The 23,875-nt window shown below is 46.9% G+C and overlaps 1 protein-coding gene across 1 annotated transcript in view; it reads left to right on the forward strand.

Moving 5' to 3' along the window:
* The window catches only part of FGF10 (fibroblast growth factor 10), a 275,907-nt gene extending 257,183 nt beyond the window's left edge, over nucleotides 1-18,724 (forward strand). The window contains exon 3 of the mRNA XM_086960608.1: nucleotides 15,578-18,724. Coding sequence (XP_086816734.1) covers nucleotides 15,578-15,784 — 207 coding nt within the window. The 3' untranslated portion in view covers nucleotides 15,785-18,724. The remainder of the gene's footprint in view (nucleotides 1-15,577) is intronic.
* The last annotated feature ends 5,151 nt before the right edge of the window (nucleotides 18,725-23,875 follow it).

A 23,875-nucleotide genomic window follows, 5' to 3' on the forward strand; every position in this document is an offset into this window, starting at 1 on the left:
TGGAAAAAGATCTCCAAGGATAAATTCACCTAGTTGATTCTATAGCAATCCACATAAGCACATTTGCACTTTGGTAAAGTACGGAATAGAAGCTAAGTCAATGTAATGGAGGAATGTATTGGAAAGTATATCTGGATAATATACTGGAGAGGAAGTTTGGAAACATTGGAACTTTAGCACTTGCAGTTTATTATCAAAGAAATCGTTTTTGACATCTTAATATGTCTGTTGTGAGAGTATTTTCTAATGGAAATGATTGAACAAGTATGAATTTGCTTGTCTGTATCAGTATTCCTTTTCTTAATACTCCTTTTATGTTTTATGCTTTTTACTCTGCTCAATAAAAAATGTATTTAAAAAAAAGGTTCTAAGTGTCTACTAAATTATGAATGTGTGGATGATCTCACATCGTTGTTAGCTCAAGGAAGTAATGCATCTACTCTAGCAATACGTGCTTGATGTCATAGTCACAGGTTCTACTCCTGGTAGGCACGCTCAGCCTTTCATCCTTACAACGGGGCTGATTACAATGACGGGGAGACTACCACCGACAAGCTGTCGGTGGTGGTCTCCCACCATTCTAACCAACTTTACCGCCCACCATATTATGATGGCGGGCTGAGGTTTGGTGGTCTTAAAGACTGACCGCCACGCATCTGACGGGCTCCTTGAGCCCACCGGTGTGGCGGAGGGGCTTGTAGTCCCTACAATGCTGCCGGTCCCTACCAGGCACTGCCATAGGGATTATGATGTCCCTTTCTAGCAGCCGTTTCATTGCAGGTTACCAGCCATGAAAAGGATGGCAGAAAGGGATATGTGCCTGCCACATAGTGCAGGGATATGTAACATGTCCCGTTTTTACATTGCGGTGGGTGCTGCACCCAGCAGCACCCACCGCAATGCAAAATCTGGGCATTGCGACCGCCGTGGTGGCAGTCACATTGTAATGCCTACTATGGGACCGCCAACAGCATGTCGGGCCGTCCCAATAGTCGATACATCATAATCAGCCCCTATGTCGATAAAGTACAATTGAGTTGGATTAAAATAAACCAGTTACTCAGTCTAATGTGGTTAACGTTGGTTTTACAGCTATGAATATTACATTTGCATAGGATTTCCTTGGTGGCCTCTCTAACACCTATTTGGGAACTGTCACTATCAGAGGTACAGCACATTAGGGCAACATAGTTGCTCACATAGAGCACAGAAGCAACATACAAGATGACACCTGGAACTTGTACATATAGCCCTAATGCCATGGGTGATAGGCAGCAAACTTTACCTGTGTCCCCTAAAGCTCTTGTGCCAATTGTAGGAAGGTACATCCTGACTATGGTTGCCCCCAACTTTTTGCCCTGTGTTTTAGCTGGTTTTTGACATAGTCGACCTGGGATCCTGCCAATCAGGACCCCAGGCCTACTGCTCTCTCTTTAAAATGGATTCCATGTACCTTAGGTGCATTTCCAATTGGTACTGGGCCACCTTATCAGACCCCGTAACGCAGGGCATAGGTGTACCCAGGGCCGCCAGGGGCTGCAGCATGTATTATGCCACCCCTGGCTGGCCTCCTAAATTTGACACAACTGGCTGCATGACAGCTGGGGCAAAGTCGTGTAATCACCCTTTGCTTTAGGTATAGTAGCTCTATATCTAACCATACAATGGACACCCGAGTTCCTATCAGTCACTCCTATGGCAGGCCTTGACAATCCTGAAGGCAGAGTGCGTGGGCTCGTGTGAACTAGGTTCTGGCCCGAGCCGAGCCCGGTTGCAGCTTGCGGAATCCAGACCCAATGGCTGTTCCATGATAACGCGTACCACATCGGTAACTTCGGTGTCGCGTTATCAAGGCATGTCGAGTAAGGTGTCATACGAATCGGGATGCTGCCCTCTCACCAATTCTGGCGACGAGGTTAGCATTCCGCCCTTCTAGAGGGACACGGCATGTACGTAACTGTGAACCCCGGTTAAAGTTAACTAAAGCCTCAGCTCCACAAAATGGATGCTGCCACCACAGACATGAGTCTGACCTCCTGCTGCTGGGAGTCCTTCCAGCGAGGAGAGCTTGGACAAAGGGTTTCCTGTCTAGGGCGGTGTTCGCACCGTCCCAGACAGGGTTTGTTTATTCTGGGTAGGTAGGGCTTTTGCGAGAAGGTGACTGCGGAGTGGCACCCCGGTGCTCACTACGCATCTGCCGGTTAGAACCAGTTCCAGGGGCACCAGCCCTGGCCTGGGGAAAGTCCGGCAGGGGAGAGGGGTGTAACTACCCCCCTTCCTGGTCCCACCCTTAGGGCAGGACCTAGTCATGTACCCACCGCTTTCTTTAGAATAAAGGCCGGAGCGGGGACCCTTCCAAATTAGATCATCTTTGAATCAAGAACTACTTTCTACGAAAGGACATTCGAGACTCTTCTCAAGATTTCTCCCTTGTGACTAAGGAGTAGTCACCCTGCATCAGCGGGCACCATCTAAGAACTCTGCGGTTTGCTGTAAGTCCTTCCTCAAGGAATCCGACAGCCCAGCTCGACGAGAACCGGCTTCCCTGGCACCTCTGACCTCTACCCACATCATCAGCTCAGCTGTGATCTGTGGATGCGACGAGACCTCGAGGGACCGGCCATCATCAGAACCTGCACGCTCTTAACCAGCACGACCATCAAAGCAATTCTCTGGTGAGTGCTCTGGGGTCTGAGAAGCCCCGACCCTGAGCCGCTCCAGCACCGAAGTGCAGTCTCCCAGCATCTCCACGATCTGCGTGGGGCCCTTCTGCTCGCTGCTCAGCACGTTGTCCGGTCACTAGCCGCTGGCTTGTGCCCTTCCTTGACGACGACCGACAAACAACTCTGCTGGTCTGGTTGCTCCAGATTGGCCCTTGCTCCCTTTTCCGAGAGGAGCACCCCGGACCCTCTTGGTCCATTCAATACGCCATCTTAGGCCTACCACGTGGCCCTGAGATCTGCCAAGGCTTGTTGCCCCAATCCTGGGCCCAGCGACGCCGACAGCATCATCCTTCGTGGGACAGCTCGCACCTCCATCCTGGTCGCCGACAACGCCTCCTGGTCCGTGAGACTGCAGAGCCTAGCGTCGCCCACTCACCTGGTCGAGGTGACGGCCAACCGGTGCCCTCCTGGTACCCTCTGACTACTGGCTAGTAGTACGAACTTGGTCCCCTCTGCTTTCAGGTATCAACGATCTCTGATCCAGGCTTGGATCTCTACGAACTATTCATCACTGGTCGCCGGCCAGCAACTCCTTTTCTTCCGGCTCCTGGCTCGTCAGCGAAGACCCCCGACGCCTGTAAGACTTGTGCAGCCGCAGCCCTCGTGGCTAGGTAACTTCGGCATTTCGGTGCCTGCATAGCCTCCTTACTCTAGGGTCCTGAGTCCCTCGCTTCCGACTTGCCTTATCGGGTCCGCCCGAGACCACTAAACTTTCCGTGTCTTCGGACACTTGTTTTAATTGTGCACTTGAAGTATTTTCCTAAGAGATTTGGTTTGTGCTTAGTACCCTGTCCTCATAAAGAGTACAGGGCTGTTGTGATTCTTAATAAATATACTGTTTATTTTCATAACACTTGTGTGGTGTCCTTTCACTGGGTGTTCAAGGGGTATATGTGGTATAACAGCTGGCTTAACACGCCCTCTCGAGTCTTTAGCCTTAGACTGCTCGTATCCACGCTACTAGGATAGCTGGTCTATAGGTTGACTTACAACCAAACACCATAAGGGTCGTTGGAACGATACATAGCGGTTGCTAGAATAGCGAACGTTGCATATCGGGCCAACTTCTCACATTGGTGAGCAGCGGTTGGGATTTGAGCTTGCTGTTGTTTTACCACACGTATCCTAAGAATATCTTGTTGAAAGATCACATAAGTACTGTTAGTACATATAACTAAAGCTTAGAATACTCTGAGTTCTACTGAACCAGCTGTTGTAGCTCCTCAAGGCTTAGCACACCTTGGCTGCAACTCTTAGCAAGGGATCAGTAGGTAAACACATAGTGTAGGTAGGTGCATCACTTACACCACACTAGAAACAGTATGTCGGACAAAGGAGGAAACTCTGAGTCTCCCCTTGTGTCAGTTGACCCTCCACAGGTCATCCCTTCAAGATATACTGTGCTGAGCTTCAAGGAGTTAAGACAAGTGTGTCACTCCAGGAAGATCAAGCAGGGGTCTAACCCCACAACGTCCTTTCTGATTGGTCTCTTGGAGACTTATGATGCCAGAAAAGCTGAGACCCTTCCCAGCTCTTCTAATCCAGAAGGAGACATGCCTCCCCTCGAGGGAACCAGAGACGATCCTGACCTCATCCACCTCGCAACTGAGAACGAAGATGTGGAGGATGATGAGGATGAGGATCCCTCTGGGGATGAGGCAGATAAGGGACAGGTAGAAGTCGTTAGACTAAGCAGGTCCAACTTAAGCAAACATGACAGTGGTACTGGGGGACCCCTGGGGCCACTATCAGGTCAGCTTAACATTGGGAATGGACGAGCCCGATCTCTGTCAAGAGACTCTGGCAGATCCCTTCAAACCAATGGCTCTCACAACTCTTCTCAAAGAGGGATGACGTCCCCTCAGAGGAGAGTGTATGAAGCTAAGGAAAGGGCAGCTAATCTGAGGATTGAAAGGGAAGAACTGGCCCTGGCCAAAGAGAGGCTTGCCTTTGCTAGAGAGCAACAGTTAAGTGGGGCAGTCCCCACTGGTGGCAGCATTATACCTAGCAATAGGGAAAGGAGTTTTGATACGAAACACCTTGGTAAGATAGTGCCCCCCTTTAAACAAGGGGACGACATCCACAAATGGATTACTGCTTTGGAGAGGGCCTGCACTGTGCAAGGTGTTCCCCAGAGTCAGTGGGCAGCTAACTTGTGGCTCTCCTTTATTTATTATTATTATTATTATTTTATTTATTTTAGGTTTTTATAGAGCGCGTAGTCACCCTCGAGTATCCCAGCGCTGAAACCTCGTACTCCTAAGGGGGGGGGGGCAAGGGAAACTTCAAGTAGCTCAAGGGAAGAGGAGGGTTTTGAGGGACTTCCTAAATCTTAGGAGGTTTGGTTCCGCTCTGAGGTTCGGGGGGAGAGCGTTCCATTTTCTGGCCGTGTTTACCGAGAATCTGCGACCGCCAAAGCGGGTTTTCTTCACCCTAGGGACAACGATAAGGTTTCCCTGTTCGGACCGGAGCGCTCTCGGCGGTCTGTATGGGGCGATCCACGTGCTCAGAATAGGGGGACCAGCGTTGTGCAGGGTCTTGTGGGCCAGGCAGAGGGCCTTGAATGCGACTCTTTCCCTCACGGGGAGCCAGTGAAGTTTTCTCAACGCCGATTTGGCCGATGTTCTTGATGGGGTGTTTGTGAGCAGGCGAGCTGCGGCATTTTGGGTTTTTTGTAAAATCTGGTAGGTGGCTTCCGGCGCTCCGAGGTAAATAGCGTTGCTGTAGTCTAGCCTTGCTAGCACTAGACCTTGAATTAGCAGGAGACGAGACTGGAATGGTAGTAGGGGAAGTACCTTTCTGCATGATCTAAGAAGCCCATAGCAGATGCCGGCTGTTTTCCTAGCCTGAGTCCTAAAGGTGAGATCTGTCTCCAGCCACACTCCTAGACTCTTGACCTCTGTTTTGGGGGAGGGGGGGTCACCCATACAGGCGGGCCAGATGTCAGGTGGGAGACTCGAGGTTTTGTGGCCGAGGAGCAGGATCTCTGTTTTTGACCCGTTGAGCTTTAGGTCAGAGTCGCTCATCCATTGGTGGACAGTGGAGAGACAGTCACGCAGGTTGGAGGGCTTTAGCTTGGGGTGTGAGAGGGTCACCACCAGCTGGGTGTCGTCAGCGTAGCTGACGATCGTGACTCCGAATGGGGCGACCAGCTCCTCCAGTGGGGTCATATACACGTTGAAAAGCGTGGGGCTCAGTGAGGAGCCCTGAGGCACTCCACACCGGAGGGGGATTGAGGGGGAGCGGCTTTCTCCTTCCCAAACTTGGAAGGAGCGTTGGGAGAGGAAAGATGTAAGCCATCTCAGCGCACTGTCTTGTATGCCTGTGTTGTCTAGGCGCTGGGCTAGGACCTGATGGTTGACAGTGTCGAATGCCGCGCTGAGGTCCAGGAGGACCACTGCCACTGATCCTCCTGTGTCAATGATTTCCCTCGCTTTTTCTACGGCCGCCAGGAGGGCGGTGTCTGTCCCCTGACCTGGTCTGAAGCCAGTTTGGGAGTTTTTTAGGAGAAGGTTTGCCTCCAAGAAGTGGGACAGCTGTTTATTTGCAAGCTTCTCTGCAACCTTCCCTATCCAGGGGAGGAGCGAGATGGGTCTATAGTTGGACAAGTCCGTGGGGTCTAGTGACGGCTTCTTCAATAGACCTTTGACCACGGCCTCCTTCCAGCTTTGAGGGACTTCTCCTTGGGTAAACGAGGTGTTAATGAGGGCCGTGAGTCTAGCTGCAATGGTCCGAGCGATGTTTTTTGTGAACCGTACGGGCACTGAGTCGCTGGGAGCGCCACTTTTCGTGGCTGCTAGGGTGGTTGCCACTTCTTCTTCCGTGAATGGTCCGAATAAGGCTAAACGAGGGGGTTCGGATGAGTCCGTGGGATTTCTTGACGTGAGGGTACAATCCTTGGCTGATCCGGGGGTGGCCTGATTGGTGGTAGGTAGGGAGGAAAGGATTTTCTTAATTTTATTATCAAAGAAATTAGCCAGGTTGGCGCATTTCTCCTCGGCTGCTTTGGGGTCCAAGGATATCTGCGGGGGGGCTGGGACATGTAGAAGCTCTTTAAGGATGGAAAAAGTCTCCTTAGCAGAGCACGAGGAGTTCTTTATTCTTTCCTCAAAGAAGGAGCTTTTTGCGCTGTGGAGGGCTTGTTTGTATGCCTTCATGGCTGTTTGATAGGCGTTTTTGTTCGTCGCCGATTTATTTTTTCTCCAAGTCCGCTCCGTCTTTTTGCACTCCTTCCTGAGGATGTTCAGGGCCGGAGTGTACCAAGGGGCATGGTTAATCCTTTTTACATGCTTGAGGGAGCATGTTAGTGGGATGAGGCTGTCTAGGGGGTTGGTGAGCCAGCTGTTAAAATCTCTATCGGCGGTGTTAGGGTCAGTAGAGAGGGGGCCGTCGGATTCCCTCAGCTTCACTTCCCATTCTTCTGGTCTTAGCTTGTTCCAACGTCTGGTTAGAATCTTGGTTTTCTGTTTAGGAACCGTGGCGGGCTGATAGGACCAGTGCATGGGGACCAGAAAGTGATCGGTCCATGGAAGAGGGGTAGGGTCTTGGGTTTGGAGATTTTTGATGTTAGAGAAAACTGGGTCTAGGAGATGCCCTTTCTCGTGCGTGGGTTTCGAGTTCAGGAGCAGGAGGTCAGCTGACATGAGGTCTGCTTGGAGGTTGGCGGCCGTGTTGTCTGCCGGGTCTAGAAAGTGTAGGTTCAAGTCCCCTAGAAGGGGGAAGTTGGGCGTTTCTATTGTTTTTAAAAGGATGTGGTCCATCAGCGTGCTTGGGAAATCACCTGTCGCGCCTGGTGGTCGGTATACCAGCAGACCCGATAGTGAGGTGGTGGGGGAGATCTGGAGGGTGAAGTTACAGTTTTCACAGTCCTTGACCGTGCCCTCGTTGATCCTGCAGCTGAAATTGCTTTTATAGAGAATGGCGAGCCCGCCACCTCTTCCAACTGGTCTATCAAGGCAGCAGACTTGATAGCCGGGGGGGGTTGCATTGACCAGGTCCGAGCCGTTGCTGGAGGTCAGCCAGGTTTCGGTCAAAAATAGGGCGTCTAACGAGAGGGTTAGAGTGAGGAGGTTAATCTCGTGCGAGTGTTTTGCTAGCGACCTGCAATTCAGAAGGCCCAGTCGAAGCATATGGCTAGGTTCCGTAGCTTTGTGGGTGTCGCAAAGGGGACATCCTGTGAACGGGGTGTCATCCTTGAGAATGAAATCGCACTGAGGGTTTTTCTTTGTGTTCCAAAGACGGAGGGTATCCGGGGAGTAGGATAGGTGGGGCTGTGATTTGGGCATAGTGTCTGGTCCTAGGGCCGGCTGGGCCCGGACGGGCCCAGACGGGCTTGCCTTTGGCGCGCCTTCGGCGCGCTGACGGCGCGCCCGCTGCGCCCGTCCGCTGCGCGTCCGGTGATTGCACATTTTTTATGGGTGGAGAAGGTGCGGGTGGGCGTGGCCTCGGGGTAGGCGTGGCCTGTCTACCTCGCCGTCAATGGCGGCACAATTGTTTGTATGCCGGTTCCTACGTTGCAGCGAAAGGGTCGCTGTTCGGCGCTTCTATCGCCTGTTTTCCGTGAAGGTAAAGGAAGAGACAAGCTCCTCACCACAAGGGTAGAGGATGCTAATAATTACCACGTCTTGAAGAATACACTCGTCGAAGGGTTTGGCCTAACCACGGAGCAGTACAGGGTGCTGTTCCGGGATACCCAGAAAACGCAGTCTCAAGATTGGTCTGACTTTGTCGATTGTGCCACTAAGGCTTTTGAAGGCTGGTTACTGGGTAGTAAGGTTACTGATTTTAAAGGATTGTATAATCTAATTATGAGGGAGCAAATCTTAAATAATTGTCAGAACCAGTTATTACATCAGCACCTGGTAGACTCTGATCTGACCTCTCCACAGGAATTGGGTAAGAGGGCAGACAAATGGGTCAGAACCAGGGTTAGGCCTAAAAACCAGGGTGGTGACCAGAAAAAGGAATCAACCAAGCCTCAGGAGAAGGGTGGGGATAAATCCACAGAGAAGACTTCCCAAGGGCCCCAAAACTCCAACAAGGGTGGTGGGTCCCAGAACACTCCTTCAGAACAGAAGAAACCTTATTGCCATACCTGTAAACAGGTGGGCCATTACAAAAGTGATGCCAAGTGCCCTAAAAATAGCAATAAGGAAAACATACCCCCAAGTAACACTCCCAGACCTCCTGTTACCACTAGTGGTAATCCCCCAGGTGGTGGGAGTGCCCCCAAGAATGTGGTGGGCATTACTTTGGGCAATCAGGAGGACTATGGCCTAGCCAGGTTCCCTGACCACACTCTTGTCTGTGAGACTGGCATGGGGTTTGCCAACTTCACTACTGGACCCCACATTTTGGGAAAGTATAGACAAGAAGTTTTAGTGAATGGTCAGAAAGTTGAGGCATTCAGAGACACAGGGGCCAGCCTCACCATGGTGAGTGACCATCTGGTCCCCTCTGCTCAACTGACCCCTGGTTTTACTTATCAGGTGACAGACATTCATGGAGTGAAGAGAAGGCATCCCATGGCAGTGGTCAAGCTCAGCTGGGGTAATGTCACAGGGCCCATGAGAGTGGCAGTGACAGATAACCTACCTGTAGATTGCTTACTGGGGAACGACCTGGAACTCTCAGCATGGGCTGAGGTGGAGCAAGAAACTCACTCCAGAATGATAGGCCTATCCAGACAGGTTAGTGGGGCAGTAATAGCTACAGCCCCAGTCCAAGCACCATTCCTCCCTGAAAAGGTTGGAAGGGCAGTGGTAGCCACTGCCCAGGCTCAGACAGACTTTCCAGAACAGGATAGGAGGGCTGTGACAGTCACAGCCCAAACACAGACTGAGTGCCCTCCTGAAAAGGTTGGCAAGGTTGAAATGGTCTCAGCCTCTACTCAAACAGATAGTGAGGTTGTGAAGCCTGAAACAATGGATCACTCCACTCAAACAGAGAGCATTGAGGAGGAAGAAGAGTCTTCCCCCTCCCAGACACTAGGTGAGAGCCAGCCTCCTCAGGGAACTGACTCTACCCCTGTTGAAGGAACTGCCCCAGAGGTAGTTAGGCCTAGCCTGGCAGAGCCCCTGATGGCAGTGGACCCTTCCCAGGTGGGACCCAGTCTGGAGCAGGTAACCTGCACCTCTCTACCCTGTCTCAGTCAGCCCAGGGCTGAAGAGAACAGGGAGGCCAGTGGTGGACCCCAAAGGGCCCCCTGTCCAAAAGAACCCCTTAATCAACAGATTAGGATCACTGAAGCTGGTAAACCTAGCCAAGTGAAAATAAGTCAGACTCCTGAGGGATCCCCCTTAAAAGTAGTTAGGGACCTCCCACAGCTGGACACTGTTGGGCACAGCCAAACATGGGGCCTAAAAACCCCAGACCTGACCTGTCCCTCCAGTAAGCCAAACAGAGGGACTCAGCCTCCAGCTTTAGGTAGCCAGAGGCTGACCCTGAGAGCTCAGTGCATCTCAGCTAAAGAAAGAAAGGCACACATGATGGATGGTGATTGGAGGAAGTTGAGCCCAAAGGTAGAGGAGCCTCACTTCAGTACTCCATCCCAGCATCAGCCTTTTACTTTCCCAAGACACACCAGAAACAGAGATTCCCTATGGTGGAGACCCTCAGATACCCTTAGGGTGAGGGGTTGCCTAGTGGACCATGACACAGGGGGAAACCAAGCCAGAGCTGGTCCTTCCTTATATGGCCACTTAGGTAATAGAGGCTTACCTGGACAAGGATAGCCTTATCTCCTTTCGTTTGGGGGGGGGGGGGTTGTGTAGGAAGGTACATCCTGACTATGGTTGCCCCCAACTTTTTGCCCTGTGTTTTAGCTGGTTTTTGACATAGTCGACCTGGGATCCTGCCAATCAGGACCCCAGGCCTACTGCTCTCTCTTTAAAATGGATTCCATGTACCTTAGGTGCATTTCCAATTGGTACTGGGCCACCTTATCAGACCCCGTAACGCAGGGCATAGGTGTACCCAGGGCCGCCAGGGGCTGCAGCATGTATTATGCCACCCCTGGCTGGCCTCCTAAATTTGACACAACTGGCTGCATGACAGCTGGGGCAAAGTCGTGTAATTACCCTTTGCTTTAGGTATAGTAGCTCTATATCTAACCATACAATGGACACCCGAGTTCCTATCAGTCACTCCTATGGCAGGCCTTGACAATCCTGAAGGCAGAGTGCGTGGGCTCGTGTGAACTAGGTTCTGGCCCGAGCCGAGCCCGGTTGCAGCTTGCGGAATCCAGACCCAATGGCTGTTCCATGATAACGCGTACCACATCGGTAACTTCGGTGTCGCGTTATCAAGGCATGTCGAGTAAGGTGTCATACGAATCGGGATGCTGCCCTCTCACCAATTCTGGCGACGAGGTTAGCATTCCGCCCTTCTAGAGGGACACGGCATGTACGTAACTGTGAACCCCGGTTAAAGTTAACTAAAGCCTCAGCTCCACAAAATGGATGCTGCCACCACAGACACGAGTCTGACCTCATGCTGCTGGGAGTCCTTCCAGCGAGGAGAGCTTGGACAAAGGGTTTCCTGTCGAGGGCGGTGTTCGCACCGTCCCAGACAGGGTTTGTGTATTCTGGGTAGGTAGGGCTTTTGCGAGAAGGTGACTGCGGAGTGGCACCCCGGTGCTCACTACGCATCTGCCGGTTAGAACCAGTTCCAGGGGCACCAGCCCTGGCCTGGGGAAAGTCCGGCAGGGGAGAGGGGTGTAACTACCCCCCTTCCTGGTCCCACCCTTAGGGCAGGACCTAGTCATGTACCCACCCCTTTCTTTAGAATAAAGGCCGGAGCGGGGACCCTTCCAAATTAGATCATCTTTGAATCAAGAACTACTTTCTACGAAAGGACATTCGAGACTCTTCTCAAGATTTCTCCCTTGTGACTAAGGAGTAGTCACCCTGCATCAGCGGGCACCATCTAAGAACTCTGCGGTTTGCTGTAAGTCCTTCCTCAAGGAATCCGACGGCCCAGCTCGACGAGAACCGGCTTCCCTGGCACCTCTGACCTCTACCCACGTCATCAGCTCAGCTGTGATCTGTGGGTGCGACGAGACCTCGAGGGACCGGCCATCATCAGAACCTGCACGCTCTTAACCAGCACGACCATCGAAGCAATTCTCTGGTGAGTGCTCTGGGGTCCGAGAAGCCCCGACCCTGAGCCGCTCCAGCACCGAAGTGCAGTCTCCCAGCATCTCCACGATCTGCGTGGGGCCCTTCTGCTCGCTGCTCAGCACGTTGTCCGGTCACTAGCCGCTGGCTTGCGCCCTTCCTTGACGACGACCGACAAACAACTCTGCTGGTCTGGTTGCTCCAGATCGGCCCTTGCTCCCTTTTCCGAGAGGAGCACCCCGGACCCTCCTGGTCCATTCAAGACGCCATCTTAGGCCTACCACGTGGCCCTGAGATCTGCCAAGGCTTGTTGCCCCAATCCTGGCCCCAGCGACGCCGACAGCATCATCCTTCGTGGGACAGCTCGCACCTCCATCCTGGTCGCCGACAACGCCTCCTGGTCCGTGAGACTGCAGAGCCTAGCGTCGCCCACTCACCTGGTCGAGGTGACGGCCAACCGGTGCCCTCCTGGTACCCTCTGACTACTGGCTAGTAGTACGAACTTGGTCCCCTCTGCTTTCAGGTATCAACGATCTCTGATCCAGGCTTGGATCTCTACGAACTATTCATCACTGGTCGCCGGCCAGCAACTCCTTTTCTTCCGGCTCCTGGCTCGTCAGCGAAGACCCCCGACACCTGTAAGACTTGTGCAGCCGCAGCCCTCGTGGCTAGGTAACTTCGGCATTTCGGTGCCTGCATAGCCTCCTTACTCTAGGGTCCTGAGTCCCTCGCTTCCGACTTGCCTTATCGGGTCCGCCCGAGACCACTAAACTTTCCGTGTCTTCGGACACTTGTTTTAATTGTGCACTTGAAGTATTTTCCTAAGAGATTTGGTTTGTGCTTAGTACCCTGTCCTCATAAAGAGTACAGGGCTGTTGTGATTCTTAATAAATATACTGTTTATTTTCATAACACTTGTGTGGTGTCCTTTCACTGGGTGTTCAAGGGGTATATGTGGTATAACAGCTGGCTTAACACGCCCTCTCGAGTCTTTAGCCTTAGACTGCTCGTATCCACGCTACTAGGATAGCTGGTCTATAGGTTGACTTACAACCAAACACCATAAGGGTCGTTGGAACGATACATAGCGGTCGCTAGAATAGCGAACGTTGCATATCGGGCCAACTTCTCACACCAAACATCCCTGTTAGCATGAACTAAGCTCAAAAGTACATCTGCACAATGTGGCCAGTGCTATAATGCACGTTTACCTTTTCACACTTTGTGAGTCAGGTATAAATTGTGCATGTTTGTGGTAAATGCTTTTATAATATACTTGAAAAGATATTTGACAACACAGGAGCAGTGATGCGATCACTGCAGATCTTGTATGTGTGAGCGTCATAGAAGCGAATTCTGATTGTCGTATTGGGGAATAGTGGCTTTTGTATTTATTGTGCTGCAATATCCCACCATGTAACAAAATACACTGTCAATGGTGAGTATTTTTAAAATTGTTTTACGCACAGTATAAAATAGGTTGGCACAAAATGATATGGTCCTATATGTACTAACACATTTTCCCATGGCCACAGAATGGGAAAAACCCTTTGATACATCAAACCCTTAATGTTTAAGATAAAAGTGCTTTCAAAGTATATATTTTGTTCATAAATAGATTGTACCTAGTGCCAATATTTTTATGTGTCCTTCAAAAGCACGCTTTCCAGAACTCAGTGTATAACACTCTTACATTACCTCTCAAAGTCTCCTTAAAAATGTAAGTGTCTTAGGGTCCCTAGCAGCCTTTGCATTTGGTGATAAATCACATGCACACATTTCCGTGTCTTTCAGGAAGCCAGTACCCTGGTGAGATGGCCTGTTTCTTCTTTAGCTCTCTGTCCCAGCACAGGAAAGCCCCAAACCCTCTCCAACCTGCCTTCCCTCATTTTCACCCGAAGGTACCTCAAGGTCTGCATTAACTGCTAAGGGATTGTTGTTTTTTAATAAAAGGTATACACACTGGGCATGTTGATACCCTCACTTCGACCTCTGTTCAAATGGCCTTTCAGTTGAGTTGAAGTGGATAGTAGCAGAGAGAGGACCAGCAGGATCTCATTCAGACCCAGAGCCATGTTCTGGGAGAAAGAGGAAGAGTGAGATCTATGCCTAGCATCAAAGATATTGACCAGGGTAGAGGTTGCTATGTGGGAGTTAAATGTTTTGTTTACACATGGGCAGAGACAGGTTCCTTAAAGTGGTGCCATGATAAAGGCAGGGAGACATTGGATCCATTTTTTTAAAGGATCGTCACTGCCAATAGTACAGCAGGTGCAGTGGCACCAGGGTCAGAGTATGAGGGGCAATGCCACTCAAATGATGTCTGTTTTATTAGCAAAAATGTAACAGGGCCTATTTTTCTTGCTTGAATTGTAGTCCAAGTCACCCTTGCGGCACATGGAAAAAGGCCCAAGTAACCGGTGAAATGTGGGACCTTTTACCTCTTTTTATTACAAAAAGTAGTTGATAGCCAGCTTTGGGTCTCAGGCTTAAAAGTGATAGTCCCTCTTTTAGTTAACATAAAAGAGTAGATAGCCTGCTTTTGGCCTTGGCCATTTGAGTGATGGCCCAGTGAAGTACGAAGCTGGCAAGGTTTTAGGTATTATTTGTTTCGCACGTGCACGTTCACCTTTGCTGTCCTGTGTTGCATTAGGGCCTGGTTCACCTTTGCTGTCCCGTGTTGCTTTAGGGCCTGGTTCACCTTTGCTGTCCCGTGTTGCATTAGGGCCTGGTTCACCTTTGCTGTCCCGTGTTGCTTTAGGGCCTGGTTCACATTTGCTGTCCCGTGTTGCATTAGGGCCTGGTTCACCTTTGCTGTCCCGTGTTGCATTAGGGCCTGGTTCACCTTTGCTGTCCCGTGTTGCTTTAGGGCCTGGTTCACCTTTGCTGTCCCGTGTTGCATTAGGGCCTGGTTCACCTTTGCTGTCCCGTGTTGCTTTAGGGCCTGGTTCACCTTTGCTGTCCCGTGTTGCATTAGGGCCTGGTTCACCTTTGCTGTCCCGTGTTGCTTTAGGGCCTGGTTCACCTTTGCTGTCCCGTGGTTCACCTTTGCTGTCCCGTGTTGCATTAGGGCCCGGTTCACCTTTGCTGTCCCGTGTTGCATTAGGGCCTGGTTCACCTTTGCTGTCCCGTGTTGCTTTAGGGCCTGGTTCACCTTTGCTGTCCCGTGTTGTTTTGGGCCATGAACATGTTTTCAGAGGGGCGGAAAGGACACACCTTGCTAAGGCCTCAGAGAGAAGGGAGAGAGGGGGCTGCAGTGAGGGGATTTCATTTTTAACTTCAGAATAGATTCCCCTGAAATAAGTCTCTAAGCCCCACCTCCTCTGCTCAGATCTGCCGCTCCTGCTACATAATTATTGCCATAAAATGTTGGCAATAGGCTTGATTTCAAAACATCACGTGGGGTGGGGGGGGTGCTCGGACAGAGCAAAACCGTTTTAAGACCTCTGTTCTATTTCATTGGTTCCAGGAACAGAACAATGATTCCACACTCAGACAAAATACAGTTTTATTTACTGGAGCTCTCCTCGTACACTGAAATGCACATTTATCACTTCAGTAATTTGAAAGATATGAGCGATAGGGATGTAAGCCTACAGTCGCAGCTGTCCTTTATCTATGAATCGACGCCATGATAGATTCTGTTTGCAATGGTTGGATTACCTGTGTGTTTCTAAATTGTGGTTAGCGTGCAGGATGGCGTATTTACTCAATGTATATATATTTTTTTTCCCTCAGAGAGAATTTACTACAGACTGTGAGCTGAAGGAACGGATGGAGGAAAACAAATACAACACATACGCCTCCTGCAAATGGAGGCACAAGCAAAGGCAAATGTTTGTAGCCTTAAATGGGAAGGGAAAACCCAAGCGAGGACAGAAAACAAAACGGAAAAACACCTCCGCTCACTTTCTTCCGATGCAGATCGACAGACGTTTATACTAGATGAAGGAACTGTGTGTGGGGCCGCAGGGGAACTGCAGGGTCTTTTGCCAAGAGAAGCTGGGGATCTGCTCCTGGAGCCGCCATACAGTGAACTGCAAAAGAACAGTGCATACAAACTGACTGTCTGTTTGAACTCACGGTTGGCACAGGAACAAATCTGACTTCGTTCTGTGTCGTATCTAATAATGCAGACCGGGGGTACTCGACTGAGATGGAAGACGTTCGCAACGTGGTCGACTATTTTTTTTGTATCCTGTGCAGGAATCTAGGGGGCGCGAGAGACAATCTTCAGAAGAATCTTTGGGGAAGTTATTTATGGAAAACTAACTCATATCAAAGCCCTCAACTGCTCTTTCGGGCCCCAGTGATCCAGGGAACAGACAGACACGCAAGCATGTACTGGAAGCGCCTGGACCGTGTGGCGCAATAAGGGAGTTTCTGGCATGGCATTGTGGGAGAATGGATGGGATTATGCAACATAAACACATTTAAAGCTGTTCTAACAAAACAAATTGTATGGTATGCCTGTGTATTCTCTTTTCGTGCCTTTCTTTTTTAAATTATTTATTTAATAGGATGTTAAATATCTTTCTTCTTGTTTTAAGCTGTTCCTTCACTGCCTATATTTCGTGTTCCTAGCCCTCTGACTATCAATTAGACATTTTAATACCAGCTGCATAAATTGTTTGGAATACAACTTCTAAAATTAGCTCCTTATCTTGAAATGCGAAACTAACAGAGTGAATGGTGTAGTAACATTCTCTATGCAGACTCAGACAGTTTGCCCAGTCTGTTGTTCTTCCATGTTGGTTTACACTTGTGCAAAGCAAGCAGGGCAGCGCGTCCATGGCGACAATTGCACGCGACAAGGCCCTAATAGAAGCTGCCGTGGGGTTACGCTTAATCATCGCAACACCGGTTTCGACTTCCCCAAGAAAGACACTGTAGTAACCTAGATGTGATTGTTGGTCTTGGTATGGTATTATGAAATAGAACATATTCATTCATATAATGTGCATGCCTTCATTGAGAATATATCAGCCTGTATATCCTTGGTTATTTTCCAGTGTGACACATGCAATCTTAAAGCTCCTCCTTTTTAAGGGTAGGCTAAAATAACCTTGTCTGATGCAACTTATAGGTCTATAATATAAGATTTTAACTCTTCATCAAATGGTGGAAATGTAGTTGATGTCAAGCCACTTGCTCAGATAGTACCAAAGCCGTGTAAATTATGGGCCTTAATTGTAAAGGTGGAGAATGCATTCTGTGTTATTTCCAAAATAAGTTATGTGGCTTGACCAAAGATGTATACATTCTATATTACATGGCTATACCAAAGACATTCATTCTTTCTGTTCGATCTTCAAAAGGGTCTATCATTACTCCTATGGTGAAATATATTGTGATATCCTGTGCTTTATTTCATGCCATGTGAGCCAGCATTCAGTACGTTCATTGACATATGTCAGGGGTTTAGCTATTATTAGTGCAGCAGCCTCAGTGGTACCAGAGCAATTGGGGTGATGGGCCCATTGCACAACAATAAAGCCTGTATCTTACTATTCCACTCGAAGAGCAGATGCACCATTTATTCCCTACTTTAGGGCCCATGGCACACTTCTTGCTATTCCACTGACATATGTATTGCTACATACACATAGGAAAGGACCGGAAAGCCATTCAAATACTCTTATTTTGTTAGCTACATGATCAAAAGTTACTTTCTACTTTAAACATCAACTACCAAAACATAGTGCAGTATCACTAAGAGATACAAACACCTTGCAAAGGATGTGTTATGCTGAATGTTTAAAGACCTTGTAATAAATTGTACTTTATTTTTTTAACCCTTTCAGAGGCTCAGCCTACCTGTACTTTACATTGTTTTGTTAGAGCAGATAATCAGAAACAGCTATTACGTCGAACACTTCTACCACAACCTTCAAATTATAGTCCGCTCAAAAACACACATTCCTTCTTTGCAGTGTTTTTAACAAGAAAAAGAATAGTGTAATAATATGTTGGTTCTAAATACTTTCACTGATAACTGAGATTATATTGATGCTGCAGTTTTATCTTCATGATATTGCCTGTTATAAGAAAAGAATAAAAGTATTTTTATTTTTATTGTTTGGAAACTGTATTTTGGTACAAAAAAGAGAGACTTACTAATGTGTTATTTTACAAAAAAAATGTAACTTCTAAAATGCTGGTGTTTTGTGGTCTTATAAATTATTTGAGTCAAATGCTTTGCCAGCACTTCCAATGTTAATCTGTTATTTAAATATTAGCTGTATAAAATAAGCTTTCCCAAAAAGTATAACATGGTCAGATTGTTTCTTTTGTGTTCTCAAATAAAGTTGACTGTTTAAAAAAAAAACTATACCAGAGAATCTGGGTTGCAGTCAATTTACATTTTGTATTAATCTCCCTTGTATACAGTTATAAAAAGGAAACATTCATTCTGATCTTGAATATTGAATATGGCTATAACAAAAACATTTTACACATATCCGTTTGAAACATCCTAATATATTGTACCTCTTCTAGACACAAATTGAAGACTGAAAAACGTAGCCGGGACCACCCACAATAAAAATAACTCTGTTTAGTTACTCTGTTCCAGTAAAGAAGGGCCACTCTCATCTATGGTACAAATTAGATTCTCATTGCGCATAATCCCTTTGGCAATGTAAATGACTACATATAAACAGTCCTAATTAAAGTATTGCAAACATTAAAGCAGGTTGGAGTGCAGCATGTTGATTCGATCAAAACAAAAAGCCCAAACAGTTCGAATGTTTGAATTTTTGCAATGATGAAACTGGTGCAGTTTCTGTCATTTTGAATTATGTTTTAGGTGAAATCAACATGGGGAAAAGTGTGTAAGCAGGTGCCACTTGTGACAGAACATAATTATATAAATGTTAAATGAAACATCCTGAGCCTCCTGTACTTCACTATTGTTTTAAATGAGTTTATAAGTGAAGTAAATATACACGTATTGGAAGATGTACTAGAATTAGTGATGCACTTGACAGCAGTGTTTTCATGCCATATATTGCTGTCTTTGAAGGCTGGTTTTGTATATTCTTTAGTTTTGAGTTCATCAAGCTCGATTTGCATGTTAATTCAAGTATTTATGGAAGAGTTTTGTTTTACAGCATAAACATTCCGCCTTGAGCAACTCGCTTTCCCTCATCAGTCACCTGGAGCAGTTTCCTCCTGGGGATACCACTATAGCCGTTTTTGAGTTGCCTGGTATTCTCGCAGCCGTGCACACGTGTCATTTGTATGTGAACACTGATAAGTTGAGAAGTCAATTGAACACAATAGAGTGGCAGAGGGCCAATAATGACTGGAATAGCAATTGTTCCAACATTCCAATTCTTGTATTTCTGATTCTCCCTGTTCAATTTAGAACAGTGGCAGAATGATCTAATAGCATTATGACCCTTCTGCCTTAGGCTATGCGGGTCATTAAAGGCCATCTTAATCTTTATGTCATACATATTACAGTGCTGCTGTCAAATATTATGAGGCAAATGCTTGATTGAAACCTTCGAGGATCTCAAGAGTAGCATCATGTGCTTGGAAATTATTTTTGCAAACAAGACCCAGGTGTTTCAGAATTAGATATAATATCATTGATGCAGAGCTTAAAAGTTGAAAGTTATATGCATGGAGCCACAATCATGCCATAACTTATGAGCAATCACTTTTTACACTTGCTGCTAGCTTAAAGTAAGTTACCAAATTAGCATTGGTAGGGTTCATTCCAATGTTCCAAATGTATAGCAAAAAGGCCATTAGTCATTGACTACAGCTCTAGAGTAAACTCAATTGGACACAAACTTGAGAACATTTGATAAATTAAATGCATCTAGACCAGATAGCAATATGCTAGATGATAGTGGCATGCCCTTCACACCCTGTGCTTAAGTTGTAAAAAAATAAATGCCAGGGCTCTCATCAGGAGGCCACTGCCGCATGCACCACAGATTGCCCCTCCCATGCTATCAACAATTGTAACAACACTACTACCAACCATCACACTCCTACAGGTGTGACAATTCAGACTATTTCAGTCCCCAAAGGAGCTTCAATAATGGCTTGGGGTGGCAGGTGATGATGCCAGATTCTTGTTTCAATTTTTGACCTGATCTAACCTATCTTGCGAATCCTCTATCCACCAGACCTTTTTGTCTGCTAAGAAGTGAAAAGGGAAGAAATACTTTTCATTCACAATTATATCCATGACCTAATCAATCTAATTCAAAGGAACTACTGACTACCAAGGTAAAGTTTTGGAGGTTTATTACAAAGCCAAAAATAACTGAACGTACAAGCACCTCAGCAAGAAATTAAGAAAATAAATGGGCACTAATACAAACATAATCCTACGTAGGAGTCTCATCCGACTCAGAATAATGATAAGGGTTATTTCTAAAAGCCTCAGGCAAACAATTACAGTCCCAATTTGGATCTTGGACTGCATTGACCTAAAGAAAGAAAGAGATATTAATCTGTTTCTACACTATCGCTAAAGTGGCATCCGTACTTAGCGTCATTCCCCGGCAAGAGAAAACGGTGTCAGCAGTGAAGACTTCCTTAGAAGTAGACACTCACTTTGCCTAGGTAAGTAGCCGAAGCTAGTGAGCTAGTTCTAAGATGCTCCTTCTAGCTCCCCCTCTAGTCCTCATCCTATATTCTGACCCTCCTCTCTCGGGGCACTGTCCCTAATACAAAATCCCAAAACAGTAGAACACACCCTTCACACACCCCTTCGGGCAGGTCTTCTTCTAGTGATTTTCCTTCAAAACTCTGACTTCATCCAGAAAACGTTAGGTTATCCTTCAGCCCCAGGCACCTTCTCCGATTAAAGTATCATATATACATTCCAGTATACTCCCATGGCACCTTCCCCTACCATCCTAACTCCTAAAACAAAAGGGTTATTCTGCCTAACGAGACATGTGTCCTTGAACCTGCAACAGAAATGCCTGTGAGCAAATCGACCTTGCACGCACACAAATTCTACAGTCTACATTCAACTAAGAAAAAGAGCCTTCATAAGGAAAATACATTTTCGGGCCTACAATATTCAGCTAACATAAGAACTCACAAATAGGCCTTTTCTTGAAGGTGTATGCGATCAGGCCTTTACACGTTTAACAAGTTATAAACATTACATTCACATTCATCTAATGCATTACAATTCTTTACATGAATAAGCAAATCTACACATGCAAACTTTTAATATGGTGCACGTTTAATCCTAATGCATCACTTTATACATAAACGAATACATTCTGCATCATCTAAAGTACATCTTCGATTAGACTCTACTTTGGTCTACATAAACAACATCGTTACATTTCTAATCACACTAAAATATGCTGTTTTAGTACTGCATTCCTAATGGTTACACGTTAATACAGTCCTCTGATTATGCTGGTGCTGACTATCAGTGGTTATGATGCACCCCTACAAATGTCAGAATAACATGGCGCTCTATCAGTTACCCCCTTTGATGACTATTGTCATCACCAAAATCTCACCTTCCTTGTAGTAAGAGCCAACTTATACAGAACTTGTTGCCATTCTTCCTCGTCTGAGCCGCTCCATGTTTTTAAGATTCTGATATTGACTGTCATGCAGTCTTTCCATCTTCCTCTCTTGCTCTCTCAGCGGCCTCTCAATCCTGTTGGATTTATACCACTTGTAAGCCCTAACTAAACCCCACAAACAGACCAAGCAAACCACAATTATTATGAGAGGTTTTAAAACATAGCCAAGAAAACCCTTTCCCAAATTTGCAAACCAACCTCCCACTTGACTAAATCCCTTGCCAACCTTTTCCCAAACTCCTCCTTCAGTCAGATTCTCAATCTCTTGATGAATCGTAGTGATGTTACTTATATATTTCTCCAGATCTTTGCTATTATCTGGTATATAAGTACACCATCCTGAACTTTCAAACGTTTTTAGACTTCCCCCTCTTTTGCTAAAAGGATATCTAAAGCAAGACGATTCTGCAAAACCATAGCCCTTATCAACAACATCTCTCCTTCCACCAGCACCAGCGTCTTAGCTGTATTCAACCTGCCCGTTCTTAAGATGGCGACTAACAGCAGTTCTGAATCACTTCAGATGATCGTCAGCGTCCCAGGTGTCGCCTTCCCCCCGTCCCACCTGACCCTATAATGGCGACTGAATGGCCTTCCATTAAACTATGCTGATGCCAAATGAGCTGAAACTATAACTGTTTGTACAGACAGCGAAGCAGGAGTACCCTTGGATGTTGTCCTGGGAAGCTGTCCTATGCAGCTATAGCGGAGCCTGGCTCTGGGTCACCTTCTCAGCCGTCACCTACCCAGACGGACATCGGACATTGTATTTCAAGGTTCTTCCCAGTTTTATCTGTCTCTCTCCTCGACTGCCTTGACTGCTTTGTTCCCCTTGGAGTACTTTCCCCCTTCAGATCTACCTGACTCTGCCTGCTTTCCTCTCCCCGGTTTACATTTCCCCCACTACCTCCCATTCACCCTTTTGACGTTTGTCCGGGTTATGCTACGCACCATTATCTTATAATGTTGTGTAAGCTCATGTTTTTCTCCTAAGCATATACTGGTAACTGTAACTGATGTAACTACGTCACAATGTTCTGAAACAATGTCCCGTCTCATGTAAAGCGCTCTGATACCTCCAGGTCTAGCCAGCGCTAAATAAAATGTTTCAAATAAAATAAAAAATAAATAACATTCATTGACAACTCATCAGCCACAGTCACCAACCTTCTGATTTTCACATCATTCAAGATCACTCCCAAACCTGGTATCATTGCTACAAAAACGTCTCCAACGATTGCTCCAGCACTTTCACCCCATTTCACTCTCGAACGTTTTCCTCCTAAGAGTTTCAAATCTTCTGCATGATAGAGTTTGGAAAAAATTATCGCTAGATAACACGTACCATACCATTTCACAGGCAGACTTTCCACACACGTAATACACAGTTGGTATCACTTGCACAATACCTTGCAAAAAGTCCTTTGCTGAATCTTCTAAGGTGAAAACATGATCGTCTGTGGTCTGTCCCACTGGAATATTCCCATAATAAGTCTGGTGACGTCTAATGCACAACTTCCCTCTCTGCTTCTCGTCTAACTCTATTGGACCATAGCCCCCTTTCGATTTGTGTAATTTCTCTTCATCCATCCAATCCACCCTACCTTCTCCTGAATCCAGTAACTGTGTTAGTTTTCTGTATCTATCTTCTACCTGATCTATAAAAAAATTCTCTACATCTGATAACAAACACGTCAGATGATGTCAGTGAGCATATGCTGTATCTAACTCTAAAGACATGATAAAATGCTTTCTAAGCCTATCCTCCTGTTTGTAATAATCATATTATTCAGGTGCTTATAAGCTGGTACCTCAGGAAACACTCCATCATAGTTGGAAAAGAAATACTCAAACCGACCTCTTCCATAAAAGATACTAAGCAGCAAACTACAAGTAATACCATAAGTCAATGGAAGGTGATGATATTGAAAACCCTCGTCCACTGGGGCAGGTAACTGCATACACACATAACAATCTTTCGCATCCATGGCATCAATGTATTCATACAACAACTTAGCATACGCATTAATCTTAAAGTCACTTCTAGAAAAATCTATATGAAACTTACGACTCTCCTCTAGCAGCAAAGCTCTTTCATCTCCTATAGTGACCTCTTTCATGCTAGGGGTGGTAGGTGTAGGAGTTCCCTGTACCTCCACTGCCTGCTCATGTGGAACTAAATATGAAACTACAACTACTAGAATTATGAAAACTATCACTCCACCTACAAGTGTACCTAGTATACATTTAGATCTATGACTTGGATTTCCAAACTCCATGGTCTCAGAAAAGTTCTCAAAGTTCTCAGTTCAGCAATGAACACCCAAGAGTCTCTTTTCTCCGACTTCAGTTGCTTGTGAATCAGCTTGAACAACACTTTGAAAAGGCTGGAAGTCCCCTCCCTTGATTTCAGTTCCTTATTTACATGATACAAAAGGCTTCCTTAACTCTTCTCCAG

Source organism: Lissotriton vulgaris, chromosome 3_1, assembly GCF_964263255.1.
Source record: "Lissotriton vulgaris chromosome 3_1, aLisVul1.2, whole genome shotgun sequence".
Taxonomy (NCBI): domain Eukaryota; kingdom Metazoa; phylum Chordata; class Amphibia; order Caudata; family Salamandridae; genus Lissotriton; species Lissotriton vulgaris.